The sequence below is a fragment of the Sus scrofa genome, chromosome 2 (assembly GCF_054392235.1).
Source record: "Sus scrofa isolate SSC_HxYL_T2T_F1_AM1 chromosome 2, Sscrofa_HxYL_maternal_Yorkshire_Landrace_v2.0, whole genome shotgun sequence".
NCBI classification, from domain to species: domain Eukaryota; kingdom Metazoa; phylum Chordata; class Mammalia; order Artiodactyla; family Suidae; genus Sus; species Sus scrofa.
Genome location: NC_139384.1, coordinates 145,075,449 through 145,092,290, shown reverse-complemented (window position 1 = coordinate 145,092,290; position 16,842 = coordinate 145,075,449). Strand labels below are relative to the sequence as shown.

Sequence of the window (16,842 nt, the reverse complement as noted above, 5' to 3'; positions counted from 1 at the left end):
TCCACCCACCCACACACACACACCCTCTCGCGGGCGTCCCCAGGTGGGGACAGAGGGGAAGGAGGAAGAAAGGAAAGAACAGTGCGGGCGCAGGGGAGGGAGGAGGGAGAATGGCGAGATACCTCTACCCGCCAAACTCGTGATCTCCGCAGTCACCCCCCACCCCCCGGGGAAGCCCTCCTGAGGCGGCTGGAGGCCACCTGCGCCGGGGCTTTTCTGCCCGTGCTCGCCTTTCCCACACCTTTGCACACACACGTTTCCTCGCCCTGTAGCTCTCTTCCCTCCCTCATCCCTCAGTCCTCAGCGGACACTTTCTGACTCCACCCAGGTCAACCTCTTGGGTGACACGCCCCCCTTATAATAGCACCTCGACCTCCTGGCCTCCCTGTTCGTAGAACTGCCCTTGTTGTTCTTGTCTGTCATCTACCTAGACTGTGGCTTCCTTGATGACAGCACAGAACCTGTCTTGCTCGCCCCTGCGCCCAGTGCCTAAGAAAATGCTTGGCACCTGAACCAATGTAGCGCTTGGGAGTCACATCTGCAGGAGGGAGGGAGGCGAGGGCACAGACACCGTCAGGATGGGCATCGGGAATTTATTAGAAAGGCAGGGCACACACATATTTACACTGGCCTCGTGGGGACATTAAAAGAAGCAGAGTTGGGGACTGGCGGTTTCGACAGCGGCTCAGACGAGTTCCACTTTGGCATTGGGGTACACTGCCACCACGTCGTAGCCCTCGGGTGGCTTCACGCGCGCCTTGGCGTGGCTCTCGCAGTAGAGCCGCTCGTCCAGAAAGAAGTAACCGCGCTGCTTGAGGTTCAGGCCGCAGTCGCTGCACATGAAGCACTCGGGGTGGTAGAGCTTGTCTCGCGCCTTGACAATGGTCCCCCTGATGGGAGACGGTGAGGACAGTGTCAGGAACTGACCGATCTGACGCGGGGTCGGGAGCGGGGTCAGGGGACCGCCAGGAGGCGTACTCACACGATGCCGTGGCCGCAGCGCGTGCACTCGGGCAGCCCCTGCAGGCCGCTCAGCGGAGCGCCCAGCTTGCTGGCGGGGGGCTTGAGGTTCCGGGGGCCGGCAGGCCCCGGCCGTTCCCCTGAAAGCCAGAGCGCGATTGGCGTGAGCCCAGTGCAGAGGTCAGAAAAGGGAAAAGCTTGACTTCTGCAGAGTGTGGGGCAGGACCCTGCTTTCTGAGGGACCCGCACGGAGACTGGGGAGTGGGTTGGGAGGGCGTGGGGCGGGAGTTGCGACAGGGGTGGAGTGGGACTCTCAAAGCCCCGGCGCCGCGAGGGGTGTGGGGACGCACCGAAGACATGGGGGCGGGGCTAATGCAAAGACACGTGCCTTTGCAAGAGGCAGGATGTGCAAAGACAAGACTGTGTCAGATTGATGGGGCAGGGTTTGGAACCTCAGGAGTGGGGGGGCAGGTGGGGTAAAAGGTCTTACCGCTCTCGCCTGCCTCTAACATGCCCTGCAAGTAGCGGAAGGAGCCTGACTGCTTGGGCTCCGCAGCCATGGGCTCAGCCGGCTCCTGGAGCATCCTGTACACCTCTGAGCCCAGGTCGACTCCACAGTCGCGGCTCCGCTGAAGGCCTCTGGCTGGGTCAATGCTGAGAGAAAAAGATGCACCAAGGGACAGGTTGCAGTGCCAGCCTTCACTCTGCCAGCTCAGGAGTCTGGTGAGGCTTTATGAGCCAGAATGCAACCAGCCGAGACCCAGGGATCAAATGTTAAGGATCAGAATGAGACCTGGTGTGAGGCTTGAGGGATTAGGGATTAAGATGGGATTGGAGTGTGGCAGCAAAGGCTATGCCCCTGCACTACCTGTGGGGTGGAGACACATGCAGGGTGCTCATCTGGGCCAGCATAGGAGCCTCACTGCTGCTGCCATTGTGTGGGGCTGGGAGGCGAGGCGACTGTCCGTAAGGAGATCCCAGGCCTGACCTGCCATCTTCTGGCCCAGTCCCAGCAGCTGAAGGCCTCCTGCTGGTCGCTGGACTGCCATCCTAGAAGAGAGAGGGGCTGAGGCACTTGGAGACCCTCTGGGGCAGGGCCTCGGGCCATTCATTCATACACCCACCCCTGCCCTGTTGTACCAAGCCTTCTTGAGTGCTGGCTGGCTACCCTTGCTTGGGCATCACTAGACTCTGGTGCCCAATCAGGGAAGGGGTCTGTGGGGAAAGGCTAAGTCTAGGGCCTAGTTTAACCCCTGCTCATGGAGAGTCAGACACAAAAACCTGTGTCCCTGAGACTCAACCTTGGCTCATGCGCCCTGTGGTGGTTCTGACCAGCAGTGCTTGTGAGGGATGCTGCTGGGGCAGGACCATCCCAAGAATCTTTTTAAGGCCAGCATGTCAGGAACACATTGTGTGGCTTCCTTGCAGAGATGGCCCTGATGTCGAGCCTTCTTACCTGCCAGAACTGTGCTGGGTACTGGATGGGCCCATGGCTGGGAATGCAATATAGGAACTCCTGTTCTGCAGCCAGGAAGGGTCATCAATCACTGTGTCCCCAGGCCCTTCAGGTGGGGGCAGGCTAAGATTTAAAGGTACCATTGTGAGGCCATCCCCCTCCAGGCATGTATTTTTACCCCCCATTTCCTGCTTCCCAGGCCAAAATGGGTGGCCTGCTGTAGGCAGAGCAGATGGGGGCAGAGGCTGGGCCAGAGCTCGAAACTCCCCACTCCACTTCCCCACAGCCAGTCTGATGCCCAAGGTTGAAACCTTTGAGGGAAGAATGCCCTGGGCATGGTTCTCAGCCTGTGAGGAGAGGACAGTATCTCTGTGGGTGTGGATCTAAATGTGTCTGGGGATCTTCATCCATGGAGAATCCAAGGCCCTGTTGCCTCCACCTTGCAGGCATACAGGCCTGCCCTCAGCATCATAACAGGCATGACATTCTCACAAGCACATTTACAGACATACCCGTGCATGAAGGCAACACATGTGCACCAGCCAGTGCACCTACATACTCCTAACCACACGAACATAGTTACACAGACTTGGAGCCACTGCTGAGGATGACCCTGGTGGCCTCCATGGCCAGAACACAGTTGGTGGCCAGAGCCAGCCCTGACGTTAGGGTGGGGCCCAAGAGCCCAGGCCATGAAGGTGTTTTCAGCCTCAATCCAGGAGGTGACATTTAAATTGTCCCTCTGCTCTACGGAGTGAACAGGGATGCTAGGCGGGGAAGGAAGGACCCTGTGCTAAGGGGAAAGAGTATGCCTTGGACTCAGTGGTCTCCAGCTGGGACACAGTTGAGCCTGTAGGCCTTTGCCTGAGCCACAGCTGCCTGCAGGCTCTGAGCTGGGGGGCGGGAGCGTGGGGAATGGATAGACAGGCAGCTGAGTGGGGGTGGTACCCCAGCTTCTCCCACCCCAGCAGACAAAGGAGTAGGTCTCTCGCTGCCCAGGTGAGCCCCCATCAACAAGGCAACAGCATCAGAAAAACCCTTATCCCCACTGGGCCCAAGAAAAGCCCCTGAGAAACCTGAGCACTCTCACACATGTGTCTGCAGGGCACGCAGGCCAGAAAGCCTGGCCTGGCCTCTAATGGGGACCAGATGGGCCATGGGCCATGGGGGCAGGGCTGGGCCCCGCACAGAGGAGGCTGCAACAGGAAGGGGGAGCCATAGGGACCTGGAGGAAGGAGGCCCTTACTCAACCTCACCCAGCAGGGTGTGGAAGTTTACTGCAGGGTCATCAGAGCCACTACCCCTCCTATGGCCACCCATGCAGCAGCCTCTCTAGGTCAGAACTCAGTGATTAGGAAACGTGGTGACCTCAGTGTTGGTTCGAGTTCCAGCTCTATCACTCATTCACTGAGCAAGTCACGTCACCTCTCTGAACCTCAGTTTATTCATCTGTGAAATGGGAAATGTAATGGTTTCTATATCATAAGTTCCTGGTGGGGATAAAATGATACAGTTGCATGCAAAGCATTTAGCGTAGTGCCTGACATACAGCAAGTGCTCGCTGGATGAATGGCTGTCATGGCCATTCCTGGGCCCCCTTTCCTCGATTTCTCCTCTCCACGTGCTCCCTGTGTCTGACCACCACCAGCTGCCGATTTGGTTGTTGAACCTCAGTGGGTTAGTCAGCAGCACGGGGGTAACTTCCAGCTTGTTCATCAGCTCCCACATGATTGTGGGCAGAATCTGGGACACTGAACTTGGACAGAGGTGGGCACTCAATCCACGTTGATCAGGTGATGCCTCCCAGCAGCCAAGCTTCAGCTCTCTGCTGATGTGGAGAGGACAGGCTGAGTCCCGTGCTGCCTGCTGCACCTGGCTTGCCTTAACCCATCACCTGGTTCTCAACTCAGTTGCCATCCTCTCTGGAAGTCTTTCCTGATCACTGTCCTTCCTCCACTCTGGGCTGTGTTCCCAGGTGAGGCCTGAGAGAAGGAGTCGCCTATGACCCTATATGGTAGGTGGCTCTGAAGCTGCAGGTGGCATGCATCCCATGTGGGGGTGAATGCCAGGGTATCTTGTGCTGGTCTTAGGGCCAGCTGTGGTTTTCCCTTCCTGTGATGGCTCCAGCTGGGCCCACCCCCATGCCTGCTGCAGGCAGAGGGTGGGAGTGGTATGGTGACAATGGGCCCTGTGTCTGTTACTGAGGACATGGCCCTGCAGGGGCTGGGTGGGGGTGTTTCTGTTGCCACCCGTGGAGCTCATGACCTTTTAAGTACAAAAGGGGGGCCACAGCTGAGGGGCTGCCCTGTTGTCTGTGGAAAATCCCTCCACTTCCAGCCTGAGCCATGGCAGCCTGACCCTTGAGGTCAGTGACAGAAAGGATGGGGGCAGGGGAGCTGCTCTCGAGCCTCTAGCCCCGAAGCCCACTGGCCCGGAGCCTCTCCTGGAAGACTCGGCAGACTTGAGCTTCAAACTCCAAAGCTCAAGCTCCCTTGTCCCACCCATCTTGGTGCTCACACATGAGCTGGGGGCCTACACTATGCTGTTCCCCTTTGTCTGGCCCGTGTCAAGCCTGGATGATTTGTCTGTGCCCCCCAGCCCCTGTCCCCATGGGTCCACTGGACTATCAGAGCAAGCTTCCAAGACTCAGAACCTCTAAGGTCCTGGGTAGAGGAAATGGAGAGCCTCTCTGTGGCTCTGCCTCATAGGCTCAGCCCTTACCTCTCCCCCTCCCCCTCCCCCTTCCCACGTTTCTCTGAACACAAGGTGAACAGTCCCACCTCTGGGCCTTTGTATATGCTTCCTGGCACACTTCCTCTCTCCATGCCCCTTTGCCTGCCTTATTCTTCCTAAGCCTTCAGGCCTTGGTTTGGATACCCCCTCCTCCAGGAAGCTCTCTCTGACTCCTTGGTTGACTCATATAACTGCCCTGGACTCCTTTGGTCCCTGGCTTCTGCCATCCCAGAACTGCTAAGTACCTCTCCCCTTCCAGAATGAGCACTCCCTGCACATAGGAAGCACCTGGCCTCAGGGATGCCAGCAAAGGCAAGGTAGGGAATAAATATCAGAGCAAGACAGGGATTGGGATGGATGGTGAGGGAGAGGCCATAGCAGACCTTCCCCGCTGGAACAGCAAAGCCTCCATGGAGAGAGTAGACACAAGCCAGCCCTGAAGGCCATGGTCCCACATGCTGGGTCCCAAGTTCTGGCTCCATCACAGTCCAATTGATTCTCCACGTTGCTCAAACTCTGTGAGCCTGAAATGCCTTCATCTCAGGCTTGCCCTCTTGGTTACCACTCAAGCCCATGGTAAAATGAGGCCCTAAAGCAGCCTGGCTCCACCTCACACTCCTTGAGGACAGCATCATAGCTGTGACTCCTGTCATATACAGAAAGGTGACTGAGCAGACAGGCCTGCAGCCTGAGGTCTGCTGGCTGCAGTCACAGGATGGCCAGGAGAAAACTTCAGTCTTAGGGCAAGGCAATGCCTTATATTTGAAGGTACGCTATGGCAAGGTAGGTGCCCATGGCTGGGGTGAGACAGAAGAGTGCCCTATAGCCTGAGGTCACTTCACAACCTGTAGTTGTCCCCCACCCCACCTCCAAGCCTGGTGACTTGCTCCTGATCTGGCATCACTGGGCAACAGAGTGAAACCCAGCTGGGTGGGCAATAGCCCTGAGCCAAGGCCTGGCCCAGTCCCTGCCTACCACAGGCACCTTTGTCCCAGAATCCAGGACTGCCTGGAGTATAGACAGAGCCCACAGCAGGCACCCATCACCTGGGGAGCACCTAATGGGGCATGGGCATGATCCAGAGAAGCATTCTGCCTCAGTCTCTGGCCTGGGCATCTGAGAGCTACAGTGAGAACGTCAAATGCCACTGAAGCTGTGGATGAGGCCCAGCTCCTCTGCCCTGAGCTTGCTCTGAGCCAGGCCAGGCTAAGCCAAGTGGTATCTGTACATACCTGGGCCTCGGGGTCAATGTGGATCCTGTGTGCCTGAGCCTTGTTCTCCTCTGGGGTACTGGGCCAGCTCCTGCTTTCAGGCCTGTGGTAGGAATTCGGATGGTCAGAAATCTCTGCTTATTAGCCCACCATGCCTGGGAACTAGGACCAAGAAGGGCTAGAGTCTGGGCCAGAGCCAACCATGACCAGCATGGTACCCTGCCTGGATAAAGGTACCACCCCCACTCTTTCCCCTGCACCAGAATGGTGGCCATTGTGGCAAGGAGACACAAGTCTAAATCTGTCACCCGCTTAGGGCAGACCGTGCCTCCCTTCCCTCTCTGACCTGGTTCCCAGAGAGCAGGAGCCCTGCGGCTCCCTCACTTTTCCACCCTCTCTGCTGCCACGGAAGCTCAGTGAAAAGAGGGCCCCATGCATGACAGGGCAAGCCAGGCCTCACGCACTGATCAGCTAGGAGCCCACCCACTCATCCCTCTTCCATCCACAGCTTCTGGCAGGGCCTGCGGTCAGGCATCCGTGGGCTCTGGGGGAGGTGGAATGGAGGCCCCGAGGGGTGGGCCTCCCCTCCTGCTGCTGCCGGCAGAGTCATCACCAATGTCTGCCCAGCCCAGATGGGAAACAGGCCATTAGGAAATTCCTGCTTCGCCATAGAAACCAAAAGCCAAACACCACTCAGGAGGGAGAAAAACATCATAAACCTGCCATAAGCAGGGCAGGCGGGGCCAAGAGGCTGTAGGCCTGGGGCCCAGGCCTGCCACTGAGTAGTCCTGTGAAGAGGCAGGCCAAGAGGGTGTGTGAACCCTGGCCTGGCAGGTGGGTGTGAGTGAGGCTGGTTAGACCAAGAGGGAATAATGTCCCCAATGCACCCTAGAGGGCTTCCTGGATCTTCCTGGCATCTCACCACTGGACTAGCAGCTCAACCCTGCCCCTCACCCCGACTCAGCAGAAGATTTTAATAATCTGACCACACGTGTATCCACACTCACTCTGCTCTTCCTCACAGCTGCCCACTCCTTGGCCCCTGCAGGCTACCCCTCTCCTCCACAGCCTTCCTGTGACCAAGGCTCTGCTGTCCCATTCCCACTGGCATTTGGCTCCAGGCCCCTCAGCCGGGCTCCCAGGGACTCCTCTAACTCACAGCTCTAACTATGGCTGGGATAAACTCAGGACAAACTCAGAGCTCTGCTGGGATAAGCCTAGGACATCTCACGTGGCTATCCGGCCTTATGCTGTCCTGAACTTCTGCACAAAAGAGAAGCACAAGCCTGAGGTCTGACGATCAGAGGGTGCAAAAGACCCAGAGCCGTGAGAGGGGCGCCAAGACAGCAGGTCAGGATGAGCCCCAGATCTCCATACTGCAGCCTGGGCAAGTGGCTCCATCAGCTATCTTTAAGCCCGCCAAAGGGTGGGCTATGAGAATCCATCTTGATGACATGTAATAGGTGATAGAGATCCCACCAGAAGCCCTGGGGCTGGAGCTGATACCAGCAAACTCCTGGACCTACAGACCACACCCAGAAACTGTGGGTTAACTCAGATGGCTGGATACCTGGCTTTGAGTTCCAGACAAAGTAAACATAGCAGGAAGCTGGGCCTTTACTTCACTTTTCATCTCACAGAGAAGTCCTTGAAACATTAGAGCCCTCTGTACGCAAGAGGGCAGGCAGGAAAGCTGGCCTGGTACAGCTCTGGGGGTCCTGGCACAGAGCGGCTCCCTCCAACCAGCTTACCAGGCCGGTCCTCCACAGAGCCCACACTGGGGTGTGTGGAGGTGGTCTCTGGGGCTTGGGCGTAAATCCTGGCACAACTGGCAGGAGAGAGGGCAGGGTCAGAGACCCTGAAGGTGAGAAAGTGCCCAGGAGCAGAGATGCTGGCCCCGAAGATCAAGGTGGCCCCTGTGTTTTGATCCCTCAGAATCTTCATGTGTGAGAATTAGGGCCAGGGGACTGGCGGACAGGACCCTAGGTTATCACCCTGACCGGGCAGACCCTGCATGTCGTCATCACTCAGTCCCAGATCACAAAACAGTCCTCGTTTTGAAGATGAGAAAGCTAAGGGCTCCGAGAGCCAATCACTCGCTGGAGGCCAACAAAATTCTCAAGTGCAGAGCTGGGACTGGAACCCAGATCTGTGACAGGCAAGAATGTACTCTCACCTACTCCGAAGCCAGGCAGCAACTGGGCGTTGAAATGCCCAGAGTGGAACAGGTCAGTGGGCCCCTGGCTCCATCCATGCCTGGCTCGGAACAAATGCCCACGGAAGGAAGGAAGGAAAGGGGACCTCCACCCTGCCCCCACCCGCCACCGCCCCACCCCCCCACATCATTCCCTCTGCAGACCTCCTGACTCAGGCCCTCTGTGAGCCTCCTCTGCCCCCTGCCCCACTACTGCCGGGGCTTCCCTTGTTCAGCTCTGCAGAGTCAAGGCCAGAGGTGAGTCAGGGCCCAGGAACCTAGCCAAATTGGGTGGCCTCCGAGGCTCCTTGTGGGCAGAGTAGTGCTGATGTTTTTCCCCAGCCAACCTGTACCTCAGTCTCAGAGAGGGTAAGGAATGCGACCCTGCTTTATGCAGAAGGAAACCCGGGCTCACCAAGGTTATCTGCTGGACCTAAGCGCCCAGAGAGTCTGGAAGAGGGCCAGCTCTGCTCAACTCCTGGGCAGAGGCCTCCTCGCTGCGGGCCAGATGGAGTGTACAAGGCCTGGGGCTCACGTAGCGCCGCGAGCAAAGTTAGGGGTCCTGACTCCAAGCCGGTCCTGGGTCAGACACAAACGGGGCTATTTTGAAAGCCTTCCCACCATGTTTAACGGTGCTGAGCCGACGGATTACCCCCTGGCCTGCCGGCTCCAAGGCCTGGTTGGCCGTGCTGTGGTTTGGGGAGGATTCGCCCACACACATCCACAGGAGGCTGTGGAAAGTCCCTGTTAACAGTGAACGTGGCAGAGCTGAGCAATGATGTCTGAATTCTCTGGATCCAGGCAAGACGGAGGCGGCAGGTCCCGCCCAGCCAGGACTGACGGTCATCAGCCGAGCAAGGCTGGAGATGCCCCAGCAGACCTTCCATCCTGGACCATGTACAGGGCGCACATGGGGCTTGGGGACCCCCAGTTCTCGCCCTCCTGATGGGCGGTAGAGCATCACACAGTCCACAGCATCCAGATTTAGGCAAGGCGGGGGCCTGGGCCGGAGTGGGGACAGCTGAGGCAGGGTGCCTGTGCTGCTGGTAGGAGTGGTCAGCAGCCCAGCAGAAGGAATGGATCCTCGGGGAGTGAGAGTGACCTGGGGTCAAGCCTTGCCTCCCCATCCCCTCTCTGTGTGACCTTAAACACCCTCCAAACTTCCTGAGCCTCAGGTGTCTCACGTGTAAAGTGCACATACTAGGTTTTACCCTATCAGGTTGGCTTGAGGGGTTAACAGGGTGCTGGGTAAGAAACTTCTTTGGACTGGTCATTAAGCTGGTCACTCACGAGTGGGGAAAGGACGGAAGTCGCACACACTCCACCTCCAGCATAAGGCTCCCCAAGGCCTTATTTCAGCCCTGATTTTGGGCTGCCTACCCTCAGCCCTAAGTCCCCCAACAGAGTTCCGGCCCTAGATTAAATGGGGGCTTCTTCCTTTCTTACACCAGCCACATCTCCAAATGGTGCCTGCCAAGCGCCCGTGAAAAGTGCTACTCCTTCGGAGTGGGGTGCCAAGGAGCTGAGGCAGAGAGGCTGTGTGAGGCCAGCTCACCCAGGATGCTGGCCACCCATAACTTATTCCCCCTAGTTCCCCCCATCCTCCTGGCCCAGCCTGCCCTCTGCGTACCTGCTCACGGAGAGGGTGAGGTGGTCATGGCAGCCCTTGATGCGGTTCTGCGCCTCCAGGTGTGTCATGAGCTCTGTGCTCTCACCATTGATGGCCTGGATCAGGTCTCCAGGGCACAGGGCAGCCTGGGCAGCCTTGCTGCCAGCATGGACCTGTGGATGGGCAAGCCAGATGGCTGGGCATTAGTCATCATGTGGTCTTGTTGCAAGCTCTGCTCTAAACACCTTCCAACCTCAGAAGTGGGCCAGAGGGGCCCTGTTACCAATGTAACCTGTGGGCAAGCCACACGACTGGCTGAGTTGCCACATGGCCTTGCTAGAGCCTCTGCTCTACGGACACCCAACTCTAGCACCCGGAGGTCTGGTGAGGTACGAGGGCCTATACGAGGGGCCTCCTCTGGGCTAGCATCAGTGGTATGTCACTCTTGCAGCCTGCATACATGCCCACAGACATGCAAGGGACACACGGGGACATGTGCTCTCAAATATATACAAAGCTTGGACCCGTCACATATACCCTACCTTGCCCCACCCAGCCCAACCACGTAGTAGCTCCCTGAGCTGACATTCAAACCCTCAGTGACATTGTTTCCTCTCACCCCACTGCCACCACCACATTTGCTTCCATCCACCCCCACTCTATCCAGACCTTCTGAATGTCCAGGGGGCATAGCCGTCATCTCCATACCTCTGCAGATGCTGTTCCCTCTACCTGCACACTCTTTCCTTTGACCCCAAACCCTAATTACCAGCTTACTTCTCCCCATCCTTCAGGTCTCAAGCTCTCAGCAGAGGCCATTTCCCCTTGGCGCCTCCCCTCTGGGGTCTCACTGTACCCTGTGCACCTTGTTTATCACTTTGCTCCTCTAACATTGTAGGACCTCATTCTGTGTCGTCACCTTCCGAGCCAAGTCGAGAGCCATCTACTTCTAGCTGCCGGCCTGCACTCCCGGGTCACGATTTCATCTCTGCTTTCTCTGACAACAGACACTCAGGCCACCCCATGCCACTGCTGGCCTCAGACGCTCAAGCAGTGTCCACCTCTAGCGTCTCCTAAAGTGCTGATCCCTTGATGCAGGCCACATGAGGTTGGAGATAGGCTCATGGGAGGCCTGAATAAACAGGGGAATTTAGGCAATAGGACATCCTTTACCCTGCCCCTGGTCCCAGCACAGCCTTTGGAAAGTGACTTTAGGGACCCTCATTCTTAGCCAGCCTCTCCAGTTGTGCTCAGCTGTGGCTCAAGAGCTGTTAGTGACAAGATCCCTATTGAGGTGGGAGCTTCTGGAAGCCTAGCAGGCTCAGCTGAGCCAGTTCCCTGTAGTGAGTGGACAAAGCTGAGGTGCTGGCAGCTCCTTGGCTGGAGTTCTGATGTGGGCACTGCCAAGCTGACCTGCCCTGAAATAGGCTGTCCCAAGGAATGTTCTTCTGGAGCACAATACCCTCAGCCAACCAGCCCCCCCATTAATGTCCACTAGGAGGTCATGGGTATCTACCCAGGCCTGTCCTCCTGGGGGAGGCACCCACTTGGCATCATCCCCGCCTCCCGCCAAGGCCCTGCTCCAGGCCCTTGCTCCTTCATGAATAACCTGCTCTGGGATACAGCCTGGGCTCCGTGCTTTACCCGCAACCAGCTCATGGCAACCTTGCGACCAGCTAGTGAGATAGAGGCTGTTCTCATCTCTATTTCCAGATGCAGAAAGAAAGGCTTGGGGGAAGGGGCACCTTGCCTGGAGTCTGCTACCTCCAGGGGGCGGCTAGCTGCCGGATGACTCAGCCAGCACAAGGGGTGCATTCAGACCCCTGTGGGTGGAGGAAGTTCTCGAAAGCAGGGGTGGCTGGGACTCTGCCAGCTCACTAGTTCGGAGAGTTCTGGTCAGAGAGGGCATGAGGCCAGGAAACCGTGACTCTCCCAATGGCCTTTACATGCATTGTCTCGTTAATCCCCAAGGCAAGCCTATTTCCTAGATGAGGAAACCGAGGTCCAGGGAAGTGCAGAAGGACACTCAACTGATAAACAGCAGAGTTAGAATTTCCATCCATGCCAAGTGGTTCCAAATCCTGTGCTCTTAACCACAGTGTGCTCATCTACAGAAAGGGGGCGAGGGGAGAGAGTGTGTCCCAGGCAGGAGCAGCATGGATGATGGCTCATCTGGGAGTGAGAGTAAAGGCAGGAGGCTGCGGCCAAAGGATCTTCGGTGAGGAGAGATGGGAAGAGATGAAATCAGAAAAGAAGCAGGGACTAGACCTCTGGGCCTGGCAGGCCCAGGTGAGAGGCTGGCATTTCTTCTGGGAGGTTGAGAAACACGGAGGATTCTCAACAGGGAAATCGAAGGACAGAGTTGAATTCAGGCGGATCTCTCTGGCTGCTGAGTGCAGGGTGAACAGACAGGAGGAAGAGAGAGGGGAAGCAGAGAAGTCAGCCCAGAGGCTGGGGCGAGGACCGGCCCCATCACCTACAGCTACATTCCCAGTCTCTATTTCACTCCACCCCGCCTAGAGGCAGAGAGCCCCTACGGGGAGTTGGGCATACAGTTGGTGCTCATTCCAGGCACTAGTTTCTGGGGTCCTGGTAGCAAAACCCATTAGGATGGGGCCTGGAATGTCGTGGATGCTCAGCCAAGGCCAGCAGTCACTGTAGTTTGTGAGGAGGGAGCCCTGGACAATGTTTTGGGGGTTCCCTGAGGCTTTATGGGCTGAGGTTGCACAGTCCCAGCTCCGCCAGCCAGCCAGCCTCCTCCCTGTCTGAATGTGGCTGTCCCCACTGGGTAGGGGTAGCCCCATAAGCATGGGAGGGGCTAGGCCTTGAGTCCCTTTGGTGAGGGCACTCCCACGTATCCTCAGTGTCTGTAGACCTGCCCCGGAGGTACCTGCTGGGCAAGCTGTGGCCTGTGCCTTTCCAGCCCCATAAATCTCCTTCAGATCCCACCCCAACCCAGACTCAGCCATCCTGGCTCCTCGGGCCTGAGCTGCTGCTGCGTGACTTTGGGGGACAAGGAGGGGTTCTTCCTGGCAAACCCTTTCCCAGCCTGCCTGCCTGCCAGGGGCCTGCATCCCAATCAGCTCCAAACAAGGCCGCCGCCGCCGCCACTGCCTCTGTGACGTGTGGAGGCCTTTCCTCAGCAGGCAGGCAGCCGCGTGGGCAACAGATGTCTTTGCTCCCTGCCGCCTGCGGCCGTCAGCCGCCGCCACTGAGCCTGTCAGCGGCCTCACGCCCGGGGTGCCTGGCCTGCCGGCTGGCCTAACACCCCCACTAGCCTACCTCGGTGGACACACAGCATGACCCACACAGACACAGATGTGCTCTGTCTCTCTCTCTCTCACACACACGCACCCCAGCAGGGCTCCCTCAGGGAAATGGGAGATGAAAGGCTCCCAGATGTGTTGAAGGCCCACCTCGCTCAGCTCCAGGGACCTGCTGGCTGCGGGGCTGAGGGCAGATGTGTGAATCCTCCCAGGACAGCTGGGCCTGCCTGTCACCAGGGCCCCCAGAAATGAGATTCCATGATTCCATGCTCCATCGGGTGCCCACCCCCTCCTAAGAACTGGAAAGCAGTCTCCGAAAGCCCAGCCACCTTGGCCCAGCCCCCAGGGCGAGAGGTGGCGGAAGGGCAGGGAAGGTGTTCTCTGTTCCCTGACACGGGGCCCCAAAGACCAGAGCAGCCCGTGTGCGGTCAAGGGATGGCTCCAGGTCCCCCTCCTCTCTTCCTTGCAGACTGGGAGTCCCCAGTGGCAGGCCTGAGTTCTCTCCTCTTCTGTCCCCTAGGCTGGGACCCCCAAGGACAGAGTCCAAGTCCCCTCTTCTAGCCCTTCAAATATGGGACCCCAAGGCTGGACCAGGATCCTGTCTTTCCCAGACTGGACACCCCTCTAACAGGGAGGGAGTCCTCTCCTCTGCTCCCCTGTCCTCCTCAGATTAGCCACCGCCCACCGCTATACCTCCTCCTCTTCCTCTGTCCTAAGCCTGCCACCGAGCGTCGTGGAACCTTGAACTGGGCTGAGCTTATCCTGGCCCCTGGCCTTGGGTGTCTGGTGTGTGGGGTGGGTGGTCTCCCAACTGCACAATCAAGGCTCTCCTTCCCCTGGAAGCCAAAAATCCCTCCTGGTGGTTTCCCCTTAGGACAACTGAGGTCACGGATTAGAGACTGACTAAAACCAGAGCAGGAGAGTGGATGGATCTTTCTTCCGTTTCAGAGAGGACCCCAGACCCTCTGGGATCACCCAACTTTGCTGACAGGGATCCTTGACAGGGGAAGGGGTCTCTCCGTCATTCTGGCCCAGATTGTCAGGCTGGGTTCAGTCTAAGCAGCATTTCTAGGCCTGTGTGGATCTGTCCAGACCCCTGGCCCGTGACTGCGGTCCTTTCCTGGACTGAAGTTAGTCCCCCCAAAATGAGGCCAGCAGGCAGGCTGGTGAGGGAACCCTTGGGGGGATCCTCCAAGCGATAGGGCAGGCAGGCCCAGCAGGAGGGGGAGGGGGTTGGGGCTGCGCTGCCCAGCCGAGAAGCCTCCTCTTGCAGCCTGTGGGTCACCCAGGCCAACCCTTGGCCTTTGAGCCTCCGGGACGTCGGGGGATCCGAGTCTCGGGTAGACTGCAAGGACTGAGTGTAAGATCCAGGACCTCCCCGCCGCCCAGGGGTCGCTGGACTCACCCGCGAGATGGTGAGGGGTACGCTGAAGTCCCGGCCGCCCACCAGGCGGAAGCCCCAGGGCGAAGGGCCGCGCAGGGTCACGGAGTGGGGCATCGCGAGCCGGAGCTGCAGCCGGAGCTAGAGCCGGACACTGAGGAGCCGCCGCCGTTGCCGCCGCCGCCGCCGCCTGGACGCCGCGCCCCGCCCCCCGGCCCGCCCGCCCCCGTACCCCCCTCCGCCCGGCCCCCGCCCCCGCTCCCCGCGCGCCCGGATTGGCCCTGCGGCCGACCCGACCCTCCCACTTCGGGGGGCTCTGAGGACCCGCCCCTTAGCCCTGCACACCCACCAGATTTTCGGAGACCCCAGGTCTGGGGCGGCCCCGACGTTCGAAATCTTGCCCAGGCCTCCACTGTGCGGCCCCGCAGACCCGAGCCCGGCTGCGGAAGCTCAGGCCTGGCCCTTTGAAGCTGCTTCTACGGGGCGGCGCCCCAGCCCGGGAACGATGGGGGAGCAAGGGCAGCCCAGATGGGGGATGGGGCCGCGCCTTGCTCAGAAACATCCTCAAGGCCCTGGCAGGCCAACCTGCGGCCCCACCCGTCGGTAGTGCGCAGAGACCACCGAACAGCGAGCGCTGATGGGAATCCGGAGCAGGCCTGGGCCAGGGTCGCAGATCCAGGATGACAGAGGGTAGCGCCAAGTATCGGAGTGGGAACACAAATGTACCCAGGCTCATTTGGGGAGGTCAGGAAGGCTGTCTGAACGAGGTCGTGACCCCAGACTTGAATTTAGAAGCAAAATGCCCTGTCTTATCTTTCCAGGTGTCACTGCTTCCCCAGGACACTCATTCCTTCTCCCGCTGCCCCCTCCTTCCAAGCCTTCTCCCTGTGTGCATGGCCCCCTTCCCTCCTCCTTTGCGGGGAGCTTTGTTTCCCCTGCTACCTGAAAGAGGAGCAGCGAGGGTAGCTGGCGTGGTGGCTTTGCCACGTTGGAGGGTGTGAAGTGTCTGGGGGAAGTGGGGTCTTGGACAGCCCTTCACTTGGGCCCTCTCTAGTCTTCTCTCTGCTCTCAACCATTGCCCTCCAGGGATCTCCTTGAACAACCATTGCAGGTGACATGGCTTGGCCAGGGCCACACCTATCACTCTCTGGCTCTCCTGGACACGTGGGTCTGGCTACACATCAAAGCATCGCTCTTTGCTGTTACAGACTTTGAGGACACCCCTAATTTAACCAGTTTTGACAACCCTGTGTGCCTTCTTGTCCAAGTTCTGTTAAGGAGCCTTGGGAGGCTAACAGGTTATGGGGTTAGATGTGTCTGTGGGATCTGTAATACCTCAAGAAGGAGGGCGCTTCAGAGGCACGAACTTGGGGTGGTCCGCAGAAGCAGGTGTACCCTTCAGAGTGGACCAGGAATGCCTCTCTGGGAGAGAGGGTGCTGCTGTCTGTTCTGCTGGCAGAGAAACACAAGCGGTGTGTGTGTGGGAGGGTGTGTACGTGAGGGGATGTGTGTATCCAGGGGATGTCAGCCACTGGGCTTTCAATTCGGGAGGGAGGTTTCTGCTCAGCTCGGTACAGTCTTGGACCCAACATGGACCAAAGGGAAAGGCTGGCAAAAGAGTTGGCCGCTGGATGGTCCCTCAGGAACCCTTAGGACGGAGGCTCCCCAGGACTTGGACCCCACTGAAGGATGTGGAGATTGGGGTCAACTGTCACTGTCACTAACTGTCTAGGATTAGCTGCATCGCATGGCTGGGTGCTTACAAGCCTCATCAGGATCCCAAGAGCCATAGTGAATATAAATGGTGCAGAGCTTTGCTGGGGGGTGGGGGTGGGGGCTCCAGAATCTGTGAAAGTTCTTACCCAAGACATCCCAGAGTGGATTCCTGAAAGTCTTCCTTAGACATGGCTTCCTTCTCCCAGCTTACACACCCCCAGGGACCGCCACCCTCGCCAATGTCCCCCCACCCCCGGAAACCCCTTCATTGCCTTCCTGTTTGCTTCCATGTGGGGGGAACCTATCACCCCCTTCC

General features: G+C 58.5%; 2 protein-coding genes across 6 annotated transcripts in view; one reads left to right on the top strand and one right to left on the bottom strand.

Annotated features, from left to right (window-relative positions):
- Positions 1-16,842, top strand: part of P4HA2 (prolyl 4-hydroxylase subunit alpha 2) — a 91,734-nt gene that overhangs the window by 23,322 nt on the left and 51,570 nt on the right. The gene's annotated exons all lie outside the window — the stretch shown is intronic.
- Positions 574-15,016, bottom strand: PDLIM4 (PDZ and LIM domain 4). 2 transcript variants are annotated; one of them, XM_085009352.1, is made up of 8 exons: positions 14,835-15,016; positions 10,185-10,336; positions 6,382-6,463; positions 2,417-2,539; positions 1,829-2,010; positions 1,451-1,614; positions 983-1,100; positions 574-890 (listed from the first exon to the last, which is right to left on the bottom strand). In XM_085009352.1, exons 5-8 carry the CDS (start codon positions 1,870-1,872, stop codon positions 686-688), a joined length of 531 nt encoding a protein of 176 aa, XP_084865478.1. In that variant the 5' UTR covers positions 1,873-2,010; positions 2,417-2,539; positions 6,382-6,463; positions 10,185-10,336; positions 14,835-15,016; the 3' UTR covers positions 574-685.